Source organism: Procambarus clarkii, chromosome 58 (assembly GCF_040958095.1).
Source record: "Procambarus clarkii isolate CNS0578487 chromosome 58, FALCON_Pclarkii_2.0, whole genome shotgun sequence".
Classification (NCBI taxonomy): domain Eukaryota; kingdom Metazoa; phylum Arthropoda; class Malacostraca; order Decapoda; family Cambaridae; genus Procambarus; species Procambarus clarkii.
Genome location: NC_091207.1, coordinates 1,609,403 through 1,625,967, shown reverse-complemented (window position 1 = coordinate 1,625,967; position 16,565 = coordinate 1,609,403). Strand labels below are relative to the sequence as shown.

General features: G+C 57.9%; 1 protein-coding gene across 1 annotated transcript in view; it reads left to right on the top strand.

The window, feature by feature from the left end:
* Window positions 1-16,565, top strand: part of LOC123751887 (ryanodine receptor-like) — a 359,023-nt gene that overhangs the window by 161,389 nt on the left and 181,069 nt on the right. The window contains 1 exon segment of the mRNA XM_069306475.1: window positions 94-258. Coding sequence (XP_069162576.1) covers window positions 94-258 — 165 coding nt within the window.

Genomic DNA, 16,565 nt, shown 5'->3' with positions numbered 1-16,565 from the left:
CTGTATATTAATATGGCCTATGTTGGGGTGTTGGAGGTGCTCATTTACACGACAGCTCTCACTAATGTGATCCCTTACTGTGTTACCCTACAGTCAGACGGGACGGAGTCGGAGATGGGCTTGGCCCTCAACCGTTACATTGGTAACTCCATCCTGCCCGCACTCATCTCTCACTCCAGCTTCTACGCTGAGGCTGACCAGCACGCCCCGCTCCTTGACGCCACGCTCCACACCGTCTACCGCCTCTCCAAGTGCAAGGTGACTCCCACCACACCCTGTGGAAGACTGTGACACTCCCACCACACCCTGTGGAACACTGTGACACTCCCACCACACCCCTGTGGAACACTATGACGCTCCCACCACACCTTGTGGAACACTGTGACACTCCCGCCACACACTGTGGAACACTGACACTCCCGCCATACCCTGAGGAACATTGACACTCCCGCCACACCCTGTGGAACACTGACACTCCCACCACACCCTGAGGAACACTGTGACACTCCCGCCACACCCCTGTGAAACAGTATGACGCTCCCACCACACCTTGTGGAAGACTGTGACACTCCCACCACACCCTGTGGAACACTGTGACACCCGCCACATCCTGTGGAACACTATGACGCTCCCCCACACCCTGTGGAACACTGTGACACTCCCACCACACCCTGAGGAACACTGTGACACTCCCGCCACACCCCTGTGGAACACTATGACGCTCCCACCACACCTTGTGGAACACTGTGACACTCCCACCACACCCTGTGGAACACTGACACCCACCACATCCTGTGGAACACTGTGACACCCGCCACATCCTGTGGAACACTGTGACACCCGCCACACCCTGTGGAACACTGTGACGCTCCCACCACACCCTATGGAACACTGTGACACCCGCCTCATCCTGTGGAACACTGTGACACCCACCACACCCTGTGGAACACTGTGACACTCCCACCACACCCTGTGGAACACTGTGACACTCCCACCACACCCTGTGGAACACTGTTACACTCCCGCCACACCCTGTGGAACAGTGACATACCCACCACACCCCTGGGGAACACTATGACGCTCCCACCACACCTTGTGGAACACTGACACTCCCACCACACCCTGTGGAACATTGACACTCCTACCACACCCTGAGGAACACTGTGACACTCCCGCCACACCCCTGTGGAACACTGTAACACTCGCACCACACCCTGAGGAACACTGTGACACTCCCACCACACCCTGTGGAACACTGTAACACTCCCACCACACCCTGAGGATCACTGTGACACCCGCCACATCCTGTGGAACACTTTGACACCCACCACACCCTGTGCAACACTGTGACACTCCCACCACACCCTGTGGAACACTGTAACACTCCCACCACACCCTGTGGAACACTGTTACACTCCCGCCACACCCTGTGGAACACTGTGACACACCCACCACACCCCTGGGGAACACTATGACGCTCCCACCACAACTTGTGGAACACTGTGACACTCCCACCACACCCTGTGGAACACTGTACCACTCCCACCACACCCTGAGGAACACTGTGACACTCCCGCCACACCCCTGTGGAACACTAACACTCCCACCACACCCTGAGGAACACTGTGACACTCCCACCACATCCTGTGGAACACTGTAACACTCGCACCACACCCTGAGGAACACACCACACGCCACAATCTGTGTGGCACCACACCCTGAGGAACACTGTGACACTCCCACCACACCCTGTGGAACACTGTAACACTCACACCACACCCTGTGGAACACTGTGACACTCCCGCAACACCCTGTGGAACACTGACACTCCCGCCACACCCTGTGGAACACTGTGAGACTCCCGCCACACCCTGTGGAACACTGTGACACCTGCCACACACTGTGGAACACTGTGACACCCGCCACACACTGTGGAACACTGACACTCCCGCCACACCCTGAGGAACACTGTCACTCCCGCCACACCCTGAGGAACACTGTGACACTCCCGGAACACCCTGTGGAACACTGTGACACTCCCGCCACACCCCTGTGGAACACAATGACGCTCCCGCCACAGCCTGAGGAACACTGTGACACTCCCGCCACACCCTGTGGAACACTGTGACACTCCCGCCACAACTCCCACCACAACACTATGACGCTCCCACCATACCCTGTGGACCACTGTGACGCTCCCACCACAACCTGTGGAACACAGTGACACTCCCACCACACCCTGTGGAACACTATGACGCTCCCACCACACCCTGTGGACCACTGTGACGCTTCCACCACACCCTGTGGAACACTGTGACACTCCCACCACACCCTGTGGAACACTGTGACGCTCCCACCACACCCTGTGGAACACTGTGACGCTCCCACCACACCCTGTGGAACACTATGACGCTCCCACCACACACTGTGGACCACTGTGACGCTTCCACCACACCCTGTGGAACACTGTGACACTCCCACCACACCCTGTGGAACACTGTGACGCTCCCACCACACCCTGTGGAACACTGTGACGCTCCCACCACACCTTGTGGAACACTGACACTCCCACCACACACTGTGGAACACTGTGACACTCCCGCCACACCCTGTGGAACACTATGACGCTCCCACCACACCCTGTGGAACACTGACACTCCCACCACACCCTGTGGAACACTATGACGCTCCCACCACACCTTGTGGAACACTGTGACACTCCCACCACACCCTGTGGAACACTGTGACACTCCCGCCACACCCTGTGGAACACTGTGACGCTCCCACCACACCCTGTGGAACACTGTGACGCTCCCACCACACCCTATGGAACACTATGACGCTCCCACCACACCCTGTGGAACACTGTGACGCTCCCACCACACCCTGTGGAACACTGTGACGCTCCCACCACACCTTTTGGAACACTGTGACACTCCCACCACACCCTGTGGAACATTGTGACACTCCCGCCACTCCCTGTGGAACACTGTGACGCACCAACACACCCTGTGGAACACTGTGACGCTCCCACCACACCCTGTGGAACACTATGACGCTTCCACCACACCCTGTGGAACACTATGACGCTCCCACCACACCCTGTGGAACACTGTGACGCTCCCACCACACCCTGTGGAACACTGTGACGCTCCCACCACACCCCTGTGGAACACTATGACGCTCCCACCACACCCTGTGGAACACTGTGACACTTCCACCACACCCTGTGGAACACTGTGACGCTCCCACCACACCCCTGTGGAACACTATGACGCTCCCACAACACCCTGTGGAACACTGTAACACTCCCACCACACCCTGTGGAACACTGTGACACCCGCCACACCCTGTGGAACACTGTGACACTCCCGCCACACACTGTTTAACACTGACACTCCCGCAACACCCTGAGGAACACAGACACTCCCGCCACACCCTGTGGAACACTGTGACACTCCAACCACACCGTGAGGAACACTGTGACACTCCCGCCACACCCCTGTGGAACACTATGATGCTCCCACCACACCTTGTGGAACACTGTGACACTCCCGCCACACACTGTGGAACTCTGACACTCCCGCCACACCCTGTGGAACACTGTGACACCCGCTACACACTCTGTGGAACACTGACACCCGCCACACACTGTGGAACACTGACACTCCCGCCACACCCTGTGGAACACTGACATTCCCGCCACACCCTGTGGAACACTGACACTCCCGCCACACCCTGAGGAACACTGACACTCCCGCCACACCCTGTGGAACACTGTGACACTCCCGCCACACCCCTGTGGAACACTATGACGCTCCCACCACACCCTGTGGAACACTATGACGCTCCCACCACACCCTGTGGAACACTATCACTCCCTCCACACCCCTGTGGAACACTATGACGCTCCCACCACACCCTGTGGAACACTAACACTTCCACCACACCCCTGTGGAACACTATGACGCTCCCACCACACCCTGTGGAACACTGTGACGCTCCCACCACACCCTGTGGAACACTGTGACACTCCCGCCACACCCCTGTGGAACACTATGACGCTCCCACCACACCCTGTGGAACACTATGACGCTCCCACCACACCCTGTGGAACACTATCACTCCCTCCACACCCCTGTGGAACACTATGACGCTCCCACCACACCCTGTGGAACACTAACACTACCACCACACCCCTGTGGAACACTATGACGCTCCCACCACACCCTGTGGAACACTGTGACGCTCCCACCACACCCTGTGGAACACTGTGACGCTCCCACTACACCTTTTGGAACACTGTGACACTCCCACCACACCCTGTGGAACACTGTGACACTCCCGCCACTCCCTGTGGAACACAGTGACGCTCCCACCACACCCTGTGGAACACTGTAACGCTCCCACCACACCCTGTGGAACACTGTGACGCTCCCACAACACCCTGTGGAACACTGTGACGCTCCCACCACACCCTATGGAACACTGTGACGCTCCCACCACACCCTGTGGAACACTGTGACGCTCCCACCACACCCTGTGGAAGACTATAACGCTCTCCCTACACCCTGTGGAACACTATGATTCTCCCACCACACCCTGTGGAACACTGTGACGCTCCCACCACACCCTGTGGAACACTATGACGCTCCCACCACACCCTGTGGAACACTATGACGCTCCCACCACACCTTGTGGAACACTATGACGCTCCCACCACACCCCTGTGGAACACTATGACGCTCCCTGTTACGGCCCTCTCGGGACGCAACGGGGTTCTCACTCTGATGTTGTTAGAGGAAGATATATATCTGACCCCAAGCCAGTAGAGGCTTTCAAGGGATGCGATCCGTGACGCAAGTAACTTAAAGGGAGTAGGGAAAGAAAGGTAAGAACTTAATATAATATAATATTCACCTTCACCGTTTAAATATATATAATAAAAGAGTACACAAGGGGGAGGGGTATTAACACTTTACAAGGGGATCAACACTGTAGTCTTCTGCTGGAGACTATGGATCCTCGAAGCTAGGTGCTGAGTCCGCGGTGCTTTCTTCGTGGCCTCAAGACGTGTCCTCTGAGAACGCCGAGTCTACCCTGGCCACAGGTCAGCCACAACACAGGTCCACTGGGGGCACCGTCGTGGAGGCCGTCAACCACACGTCCAGCAGGTCTGCTGGCAGGTACTGAGCCACCAAGGCTGGTACGGCCACTCCACGAGCGATAAAAGGGGTACGCCCTAGACAGGAGTCTCGTGTGATATCACCAATCACCCTCCTGTCCTCAATACCCCAGTGGATTATCGTCTCCAACCGTCGGTCCCGGGTAAATCCTTCCACTGCCACTCCACTGGCAGGCTTAACACACCACAGTGTTCTTCCGGGGGGACGACGTCACGACAGCTGCAGCAAACTTCACTGTATGGAGACTGGCTGCCTCGGGTAGACTGACTCCACCTTCAACACAGTGGTCCCAGGTCGGCTCTGTAAGCAGACACGTCATCAATAACAAGGACACTAAAACACCACACTTACAGCCTCAGACACAAACACCCGACATATCCACTCCATAGATGGCGCTGTCGTCGGAGCACCACCTCACCAGAGGTCAGGAGCGGCGGTGTTGAGCGCTGAACCAGACTAGAAACTGGTCCTCGAGGCCAGTACACGCTGTCCTCACTAGGTGTCGTCGTTCGTTTGGAGGGGGTTTCGGGAGCTGACCCACAGATGGCGTGTTTGTCACTGCTCCAGGCTCGAACGTTGGATCCGGGTTCGTAACACTCCCACCACACCCTGTGGAACACTGTGACACTTCCACCACACCCTGTGGAATACTGTGACGCTCCCACCACACCCCTGTGGAACACTATGACGCTCCCACCACACCCTGTGGAACACTGTGACACCCGCCACACCCTGTGGAACACTGTGACACTCCCGCCACACACTGTTTAACACCGACACTCCCGCAACACCCTGAGGAACACTGTGACACTCCCGCCACACACTGTGGAACACTGACACTCCCGCCACCCCCTGTGGAACACTGACACTCCCGCCACACCCTGTGGAACACTGTGACACTCCCACCACACCCTGAGGAACACTGTGACACTCCCGCCACACCCCTCTGGAACACTATGATGCTCCCACCACACCTTGTGGAACACTGTGACACTCCCGCCACACACTGTGGAACTCTGTGACACCCGCTACACACACTGTGGAACACTGTGACACCCGCCACACACTGTGGAACACTGACACTCCCGCCACACCCTGTGGAACACTGACACTCCCGCCACACCCTGTGGAACACTGACACTCCCGCCACACCCTGAGGAACACTGACACTCCCGCCACACCCTGTGGAACACTAGACACTCCCGCCACACCCTGAGGAACACTGTGACACTAACGCAACACCCTGTGGAACACTGTGACACTCCCGCCACACCCCTGTGGAACACTGTGACACACCCACAACACCCCTGTGGAATACTATGACGCTCCCACCACACCCTGTGGAACACTGTGACACTCCCGCCACACCCCTGTGGAACACTGTGACACTCCCGCCACACCCCTGTGGAACACTATGACGCTCCCACCACACCCTGTGGAACACTATGACGCTCCCACCACACCCTGTGGAACACTATCACTCCCTCCACACCCCTGTGGAACACTATGACGCTCCCACCACACCCTGTGGAACACTAACACTTCCACCACACCCCTGTGGAACACTATGACGCTCCCACCACACCCTGTGGAACACTGTGACGCTCCCACCACACCCTGTGGAACACTGTGACACTCCCGCCACACCCCTGTGGAACACTATGACGCTCCCACCACACCCTGTGGAACACTATGACGCTCCCACCACACCCTGTGGAACACTATCACTCCCTCCACACCCCTGTGGAACACTATGACGCTCCCACCACACCCTGTGGAACACTAACACTACCACCACACCCCTGTGGAACACTATGACGCTCCCACCACACCCTGTGGAACACTGTGACGCTCCCACCACACCCTGTGGAACACTGTGACGCTCCCACTACACCTTTTGGAACACTGTGACACTCCCACCACACCCTGTGGAACACTGTGACACTCCCGCCACTCCCTGTGGAACACAGTGACGCTCCCACCACACCCTGTGGAACACTGTAACGCTCCCACCACACCCTGTGGAACACTGTGACGCTCCCACAACACCCTGTGGAACACTGTGACGCTCCCACCACACCCTATGGAACACTGTGACGCTCCCACCACACCCTGTGGAACACTGTGACGCTCCCACCACACCCTGTGGAAGACTATAACGCTCTCCCTACACCCTGTGGAACACTATGATTCTCCCACCACACCCTGTGGAACACTGTGACGCTCCCACCACACCCTGTGGAACACTATGACGCTCCCACCACACCCTGTGGAACACTATGACGCTCCCACCACACCTTGTGGAACACTATGACGCTCCCACCACACCCCTGTGGAACACTATGACGCTCCCACCACACCCTGTGGAACACTGTGACACTTCCACCACACCCTGTGGAATACTGTGACGCTCCCACCACACCCCTGTGGAACACTATGACGCTCCCACCACACCCTGTGGAACACTGTGACACCCGCCACACCCTGTGGAACACTGTGACACTCCCGCCACACACTGTTTAACACCGACACTCCCGCAACACCCTGAGGAACACTGTGACACTCCCGCCACACACTGTGGAACACTGACACTCCCGCCACCCCCTGTGGAACACTGACACTCCCGCCACACCCTGTGGAACACTGTGACACTCCCACCACACCCTGAGGAACACTGTGACACTCCCGCCACACCCCTCTGGAACACTATGATGCTCCCACCACACCTTGTGGAACACTGTGACACTCCCGCCACACACTGTGGAACTCTGTGACACCCGCTACACACACTGTGGAACACTGTGACACCCGCCACACACTGTGGAACACTGACACTCCCGCCACACCCTGTGGAACACTGACACTCCCGCCACACCCTGTGGAACACTGACACTCCCGCCACACCCTGAGGAACACTGACACTCCCGCCACACCCTGTGGAACACTAGACACTCCCGCCACACCCTGAGGAACACTGTGACACTAACGCAACACCCTGTGGAACACTGTGACACTCCCGCCACACCCCTGTGGAACACTGTGACACACCCACAACACCCCTGTGGAATACTATGACGCTCCCACCACACCCTGTGGAACACTGTGACACTCCCGCCACACCCCTGTGGAACACTGTGACACTCCCACAACACCCCTGTGGAATACTATGACGCTCCCACCACACCCTGTGGAACACTATGACGCTCCCACCACACCCTGTGGAACACTGACACTCCCACCACACCCTGTGGAACACTGTGACACTCCCACCACACCCTGTGGAACACTGTGACGCTCCCACCACACCCATGTGGAACAAAATGACGCTCCCACTACACCCTGTGGAACACTGCGCTCCCACTACACCCTGTGGAACACTGTAACACTTCCACCACACCCCTGTGGAACACTATGACGCTCCCACCACACCCTGTGGAACACTATGACGCTCCCACCACACCCTGTGGAACACTATGACGCTCCCACCACACCCTGTGGAACACTGTGACGCTCCCACCACACCCTGTGGAACACTATGACGCTCCCACCACACCCTGTGGAACACTGTGACGCTCCCACCACACCCTGTGGAACACAATGACGCTCCCACCAAACCCTGTGGAACACTGTGACACTCCCACCACACCCTGTGGAACACTGTGACGCTCCCACCACACCCATGTGGAACACTATGACGCTCCCACTACACCCTTTGGAACACTGTGACGCTCCCACCACACCTCTGTGGAACACTATGACGCTCCCACCACACCCTGTGGAACACTATGACGCTCCCACCACACCCTGTGGAACACTATGACGCTCCCACCACACCCCTGTGGAACACTGTAACACTTCCACCACACCCCTGTGGAACACTATGACGCTCCCACCACACCCCTGTGGAACACTATGACGCTCCCACCACACCCTGTGGAACACTATAACACTTCCACCACACCCCTGTGGAACACTATGACGCTCCCACCACACCCCTGTGGAACACTATGACGCTCCCACCACACCCTGTGGAACACTATGACGCTCCCACCACACCCTGTGGAACACTGTGACGCTCCCACCACACCCTGTGGAACACTGTGACGCTCCCACCACACCTTTTGGAACACTGTGACACTCCCACCACACCCTGTGGAACATTGTGACACTCCCGCCACTCCCTGTGGAACACTGTGACGCTCCAACACACCCTGTGGAACACTGTGACGCTCCCACCACACCCTGTGGAACACTATGACGCTCCCACCACACCCTGTGGAACACTATGACGCTCCCACCACACCCTGTGGAACACTGTGACGCTCCCACCACACCCTGTGGAACACTGTGACGCTCCCACCACACCCCTGTGGAACACTATGACGCTCCCACCACACCCTGTGGAACACTGTGACACTTCCACCACACCCTGTGGAACACTGTGACGCTCCCACCACACCCCTGTGGAACACTATGACGCTCCCACAACACCCTGTGGAACACTGTAACACTCCCACCACACCCTGAGGAACACTGTGACACTCCCATCACACCCTGTGGAACACTGTAACAATCCCATCACACCCTGTGGAACACTGTGACACCCGCCACACCCTGTGGAACACTGTGACACTCCCGCCACACACTGTTTAACACTGACACTCCCGCAACACCCTGAGGAACACTGACACTCCCGCCACACCCTGTGGAACACTGTGACACTCCCACCACACCGTGAGGAACACTGTGACACTCCCGCCACACCTCTGTGGAACACTATGATGCTCCCACCACACCTTGTGGAACACTGTGACACTCCCGCCACACACTGTGGAACTCTGACACTCCCGCCACACCCTGTGGAACACTGTGACACCCGCTACACACTCTGTGGAACACTGACACTCCCGCCACACCCTGTGGAACACTGACACTCCCGCCACACCCTGTGGAACACTGACACTCCCGCCACACCCTGAGGAACACTGACACTCCCGCCACACCCTGTGGAACACTGTGACACTCCCGCCACACCCCTGTGGAACACTATGACGCTCCCACCACACCCTGTGGAACACTATGACGCTCCCACCACACCCTGTGGAACACTATCACTTCCTCCACACCCCTGTGGAACACTATGACGCTCCCACCACACCCTGTGGAACACCAACACTTCCACCACACCCCTGTGGAACACTATGACGCTCCCACCACACCCTGTGGAACACTGTGACGCTCCCACCACACCCTGTGGAACACTGTGACACTCCCGCCACACCCCTGTGGAACAGTATGACGCTCCCACCACACCCTGTGGAACACTATGACGCTCCCACCACACACTGTGGAACACTAACACTTCCACCACACCCCTGTGGAACACTATGACGCTCCCACCACACCCTGTGGACCACTGTGACGCTTCCACCACACCCTGTGGAACACTGTGACACTCCCATTACACCCTGTGGAACACTGTGACGCTCCCACCACACCCTGTGGAACACTGTGACGCTCCCACCACACCCTGTGGAACACTATGACGCTCCCACCACACACTGTGGACCACTGTGACGCTTCCACCACACCCTGTGGAACACTGTGACACTCCCACCACACCCTGTGGAACACTGTGACGCTCCCACCACACCCTGTGGAACACTGTGACGCTCCCACCACACCTTTGTGGAACACTGACACTCCCACCACACACTGTGGAACACTGTGACACTCCCGCCACACCCTGTGGAACACTATGACGCTCCCACCACACCCTGTGGAACACTGTGACACTCCCACCACACCCTGTGGAACACTATGACGCTCCCACCACACCTTGTGGAACACTGTGACACTCCCACCACACCCTGTGGAACACTGTGACACTCCCGCCACACCCTGTGGAACACTGTGACGCTCCCACCACACCCTGTGGAACACTGTGACGCTCCCACCACACCCTGTGGAACACTATGACGCTCCCACCACACCCTGTGGAACACTGTGACGCTCCCACCACACCCTGTGGAACACTGTGACGCTCCCACCACACCTTTTGGAACACTGTGACACTCCCACCACACCCTGTGGAACATTGTGACACTCCCGCTACTCCCTGTGGAACACTGTGACGCTCCAACACACCCTGTGGAACACTGTGACGCTCCCACCACACCCTGTGGAACACTATGACGCTTCCACCACACCCTGTGGAACACTATGACGCTCCCACCACACCCTGTGGAACACTGTGACGCTCCCACCACACCCTGTGGAACACTGTGACGCTCCCACCACACCCCTGTGGAACACTATGACGCTCCCACCACACCCTGTGGAACACTGTGACACTTCCACCACACCCTGTGGAACACTGTGACGCTCCCACCACACCCCTGTGGAACACTATGACGCTCCCACAACACCCTGTGGAACACTGTAACACTCCAACCACACCCTGTGGAACACTGACACCCGCCACACCCTGTGGAACACTGTGACACCCGCCACACCCTGTGGAACACTGTGACACTCCCGCCACACACTGTTTAACACTGACACTCCCGCAACACCCTGTGGAACACTGTGACACTCCAACCACACCGTGAGGAACACTGTGACACTCCCGCCACACACTGTGGAACTCTGACACTCCCGCTACACCCTGTGGAACACTGTGACACCCGCTACACACTCTGTGGAACACTGACACCCGCCACACACTGTGGAACACTGACACTCCCGCCACACCCTGTGGAACACTGACATTCCCGCCACACCCTGTGGAACACTGACACTCCCGCCACACCCTGAGGAACACTGACACTCCCGCCACACCCTGTGGAACACTGTGACACTCCCGCCACACCCCTGTGGAACACTATGACGCTCCCACCACACCCTGTGGAACACTATGACGCTCCCACCACACCCTGTGGAACACTATCACTCCCTCCACACCCCTGTGGAACACTATGACGCTCCCACCACACCCTGTGGAACACTAACACTTCCACCACACCCCTGTGGAACACTATGACGCTCCCACCACACCCTGTGGAACACTGTGACGCTCCCACCACACCCTGTGGAACACTGTGACACTCCCGGCACACCCCTGTGGAACACTATGACGCTCCCACCATACCCTGTGGAACACTATGACGCTCCCACCACACCCTGTGGAACACTATCACTCCCACCACACCCCTGTGGAACACTATGACGCACCCACCACACCCTGTGGAACACTAACACTTCCACCACACCCCTGTGGAACACTATGACGCTCCCACCACACCCTGTGGAACACTGTGACGCTCCCACCACACCCTGTGGAACACTGTGACGCTCCCACTACACCTTTTGGAACACTGTGACACTCCCACCACACCCTGTGGAACACTGTGACACTCCCGCCACTCCCTGTGGAACACAGTGACGCTCCCACCACACCCTGTGGAACACTGTGGCGCTCCCACCACACCCTGTGGAACACTGTGACGCTCCCACAACACCCTGTGGAACACTGTGACGCTCCCACCACACCCTATGGAACACTGTGACGCTCCCACCACACCCTGTGGAACACTGTGACGCTCCCACCACACCCTGTGGAACACTATAACGCTCTCCCTACACCCTGTGGAACACTATGATTCTCCCACCACACCCTGTGGAACACTGTGACGCTCCCACCACACCCTGTGGAACACTATGACGCTCCCACCACACCCTGTGGAAAACTATGACGCTCCATCACACCTTGTGGAACACTATGACGCTCCCACCACACCCCTGTGGAACACTATGACGCTCCCACCACACCCTGTGGAACACTGTGACACTTCCACCACACCCTGTGGAATACTGTGACGCTCCCACCACACCCCTGTGGAACACTATGACGCTCCCACCACACCCTGTGTAACACTGTGACACCCGCCACACCCTGTGGAACACTGTGACACTCCCGCCACACACTGTTTAACACCGACACTCCCGCAACACCCTGAGGAACACTGTGACACTCCCGCCACACACTGTGGAACACTGACACTCCCGCCACACCCTGTGGAACACTGACACTCCCGCCACACCCTGTGGAACACTGTGACACTCCCACCACACCCTGAGGAACACTGTGACACTCCCGCCACACCCCTCTGGAACACTATGATGCTCCCACCACACCTTGTGGAACACTGTGACACTCCCGCCACACACTGTGGAACTCTGTGACACCCGCTACACACACTGTGGAACACTGTGAAACCCGCCACACACTGTGGAACACTGACACTCCCGCCACACCCTGTGGAACACTGACACTCCCGCCACACCCTGTGGAACACTGACACTCCCGCCACACCCTGAGGAACACTGACACTCCCGCCACACCCTGTGGAACACTAGACACTCCCGCCACACCCTGAGGAACACTGTGACACTAACGCAACACCCTGTGGAACACTGACACTCCCGCCACACCCCTGTGGAACACTGACGCTCCCACCACACCCTGTGGAACACTGTGACGCTCACACCACACCCTGTGGAACACTGTGACACTCCCGCCACACCCCTGTGGAACACTGTGACACTCCCACAACACCCCTGTGGAATACTATGACGCTCCCACCACACCCTGTGGAACACTATGACGCTCCCACCACACCCTGTGGAACACTGACACTCCCACCACACCCTGTGGAACACTGTGACACTCCCACCACACCCTGTGGAACTCTGTGACGCTCCCACCACACCCATGTGGAACAAAATGACGCTCCCACTACACCCTGTGGAACACTGCGCTCCCACTACACCCTGTGGAACACTGTAACACTTCCACCACACCCCTGTGGAACACTATGACGCTCCCACCACACCCTGTGGAACACTATGACGCTCCCACCACACCCTGTGGAACACTATGACGCTCCCACCACACCCTGTGGAACACTGTGACGCTCCCACCACACCCTGTGGAACACTATGACGCTCCCACCACACCCTGTGGAACACTGTGACGCTCCCACCACATCCTGTGGAACACTATGACGCTCCCACCACACCCTGTGGAACACTGTGACACTCCCACCACACCCTGTGGAACACTGTGACGCTCCCACCACACCCATGTGGAACACTATGACGCTCCCACTACACCCTGTGGAACACTGTGACGCTCCCACCACACCTCTGTGGAACACTATGACGCCCCCACCACACCCTGTGGAACACTATGACGCTCCCACCACACCCTGTGGAACACTATGACGCTCCCACCACACCCCTGTGGAACACTGTAACACTTCCACCACACCCCTGTGGAACACTATGACGCTCCCACTACACCCCTGTGGAACACTATGACGCTCCCACCACACCCTGTGGAACACAATAACACTTCCACCACACCCCTGTGGAACACTATGACGCTCCCACCACACCCCTGTGGAACACTATGACGCTCCCACCACACCCTGTGGAACACTATGACGCTCCCACCACACCCTGTGGAACACTGTGACGCTCCCACCACACCCTGTGGAACACTGTGACGCTCCCACCACACCTTTTGGAACACTGTGACACTCCCACCACACTCTGTGGAACATTGTGACACTCCCGCCACTCCCTGTGGAACACTGTGACGCTCCAACACACCCTGTGGAACACTGTGACGCTCCCACCACACCCTGTGGAACACTATGACGCTCCCACCACACCCTGTGGAACACTATGACGCTCCCACCACACCCTGTGGAACACTGTGACGCTCCCACCACACCCTGTGGAACACTGTGACACTCCCGCCACACCCCTGTGGAACACTATGACGCTCCCACCACACCCTGTGGAACACTATGACGCTCCCACCACACCCTGTGGAACACTATCACTCCCTCCACACCCCTGTGGAACACTATGACGCTCCCACCACACCCTGTGGAACACTAACACTTCCACCACACCCCTGTGGAACACTATGACGCTCCCACCACACCCTGTGGAACACTGTGACGCTCCCACCACACCCTGTGGAACACTGTGACACTCCCGCCACACCCCTGTGGAACACTATGACGCTCCCACCACACCCTGTGGAACACTGTGGCGCTCCCACCACACCCTGTGGAACACTATGACGCTCCCACCACACACTGTGGACCACTGTGACGCTTCCACCACACCCTGTGGAACACTGTGACACTCCCACCACACCCTGTGGAACACTGTGACGCTCCCACCACACCCTGTGGAACACTGTGACGCTCCCACCACACCTTGTGGAACACTGACACTCCCACCACACACTGTGGAACACTGTGACACTCCCGCCACACCCTGTGGAACACTATGACGCTCCCACCACACCCTGTGGAACACTGTGACACTCCCACCACACCCTGTGGAACACTATGACGCTCCCACCACACCCTGTGGAACACTGTGACGCTCCCACCACACCCTGTGGAACACTGTGACGCTCCCACCACACCCCTGTGGAACACTATGACGCTCCCACCACACCCTGTGGAACACTGTGACGCTCCCACCACACCCTGTGGAACACTGTGACGCTCCCACCACACCCCTGTAGAACACTATGACGCTCCCACCACACCCTGTGGAACACTGTGACACTTCCACCACACCCTGTGGAACACTGTGACGCTCCCACCACACCCCTGTGGAACACTATGACGCTCCCACAACACCCTGTGGAACACTGTAACACTCCCACCACACCCTGTGGAACACTGTGACACCCGTCACACCCTGTGGAACACTGTGACACTCCCGCCACACACTGTTTAACACTGACACTCCCGCAACACCCTGAGGAACACTGACACTCCCGCCACACCCTGTGGAACACTGTGACACTCCAACCACACCGTGAGGAACACTGTGACACTCCCGCCACACCCCTGTGGAACACTATGATGCTCCCACCACACCTTGTGGAACACTGTGACACTCCCGCCACACACTGTGGAACTCTGACACTCCCGCCACACCCTGTGGAACACTGTGACACCCGCTACACACTCTGTGGAACACTGACACCCGCCACACACTGTGGAACACTGACACTCCCGCCACACCCTGTGGAACACTGACATTCCCGCCACACCCTGTGGAACACTGACACTCCCGCCACACCCTGAGGAACACTGACACTCCCGCCACACCCTGTGGAACACTGTGACGCTCCCACCACACACTGTGGACCACTGTGACGCTTCCACCACACCCTGTGGAACACTGTGACACTCCCACCACACCCTGTGGAACACTGTGACGCTCCCACCACACCCTGTGGAACACTGCGACGCTCCCACCACACCTTGTGGAACACTGACA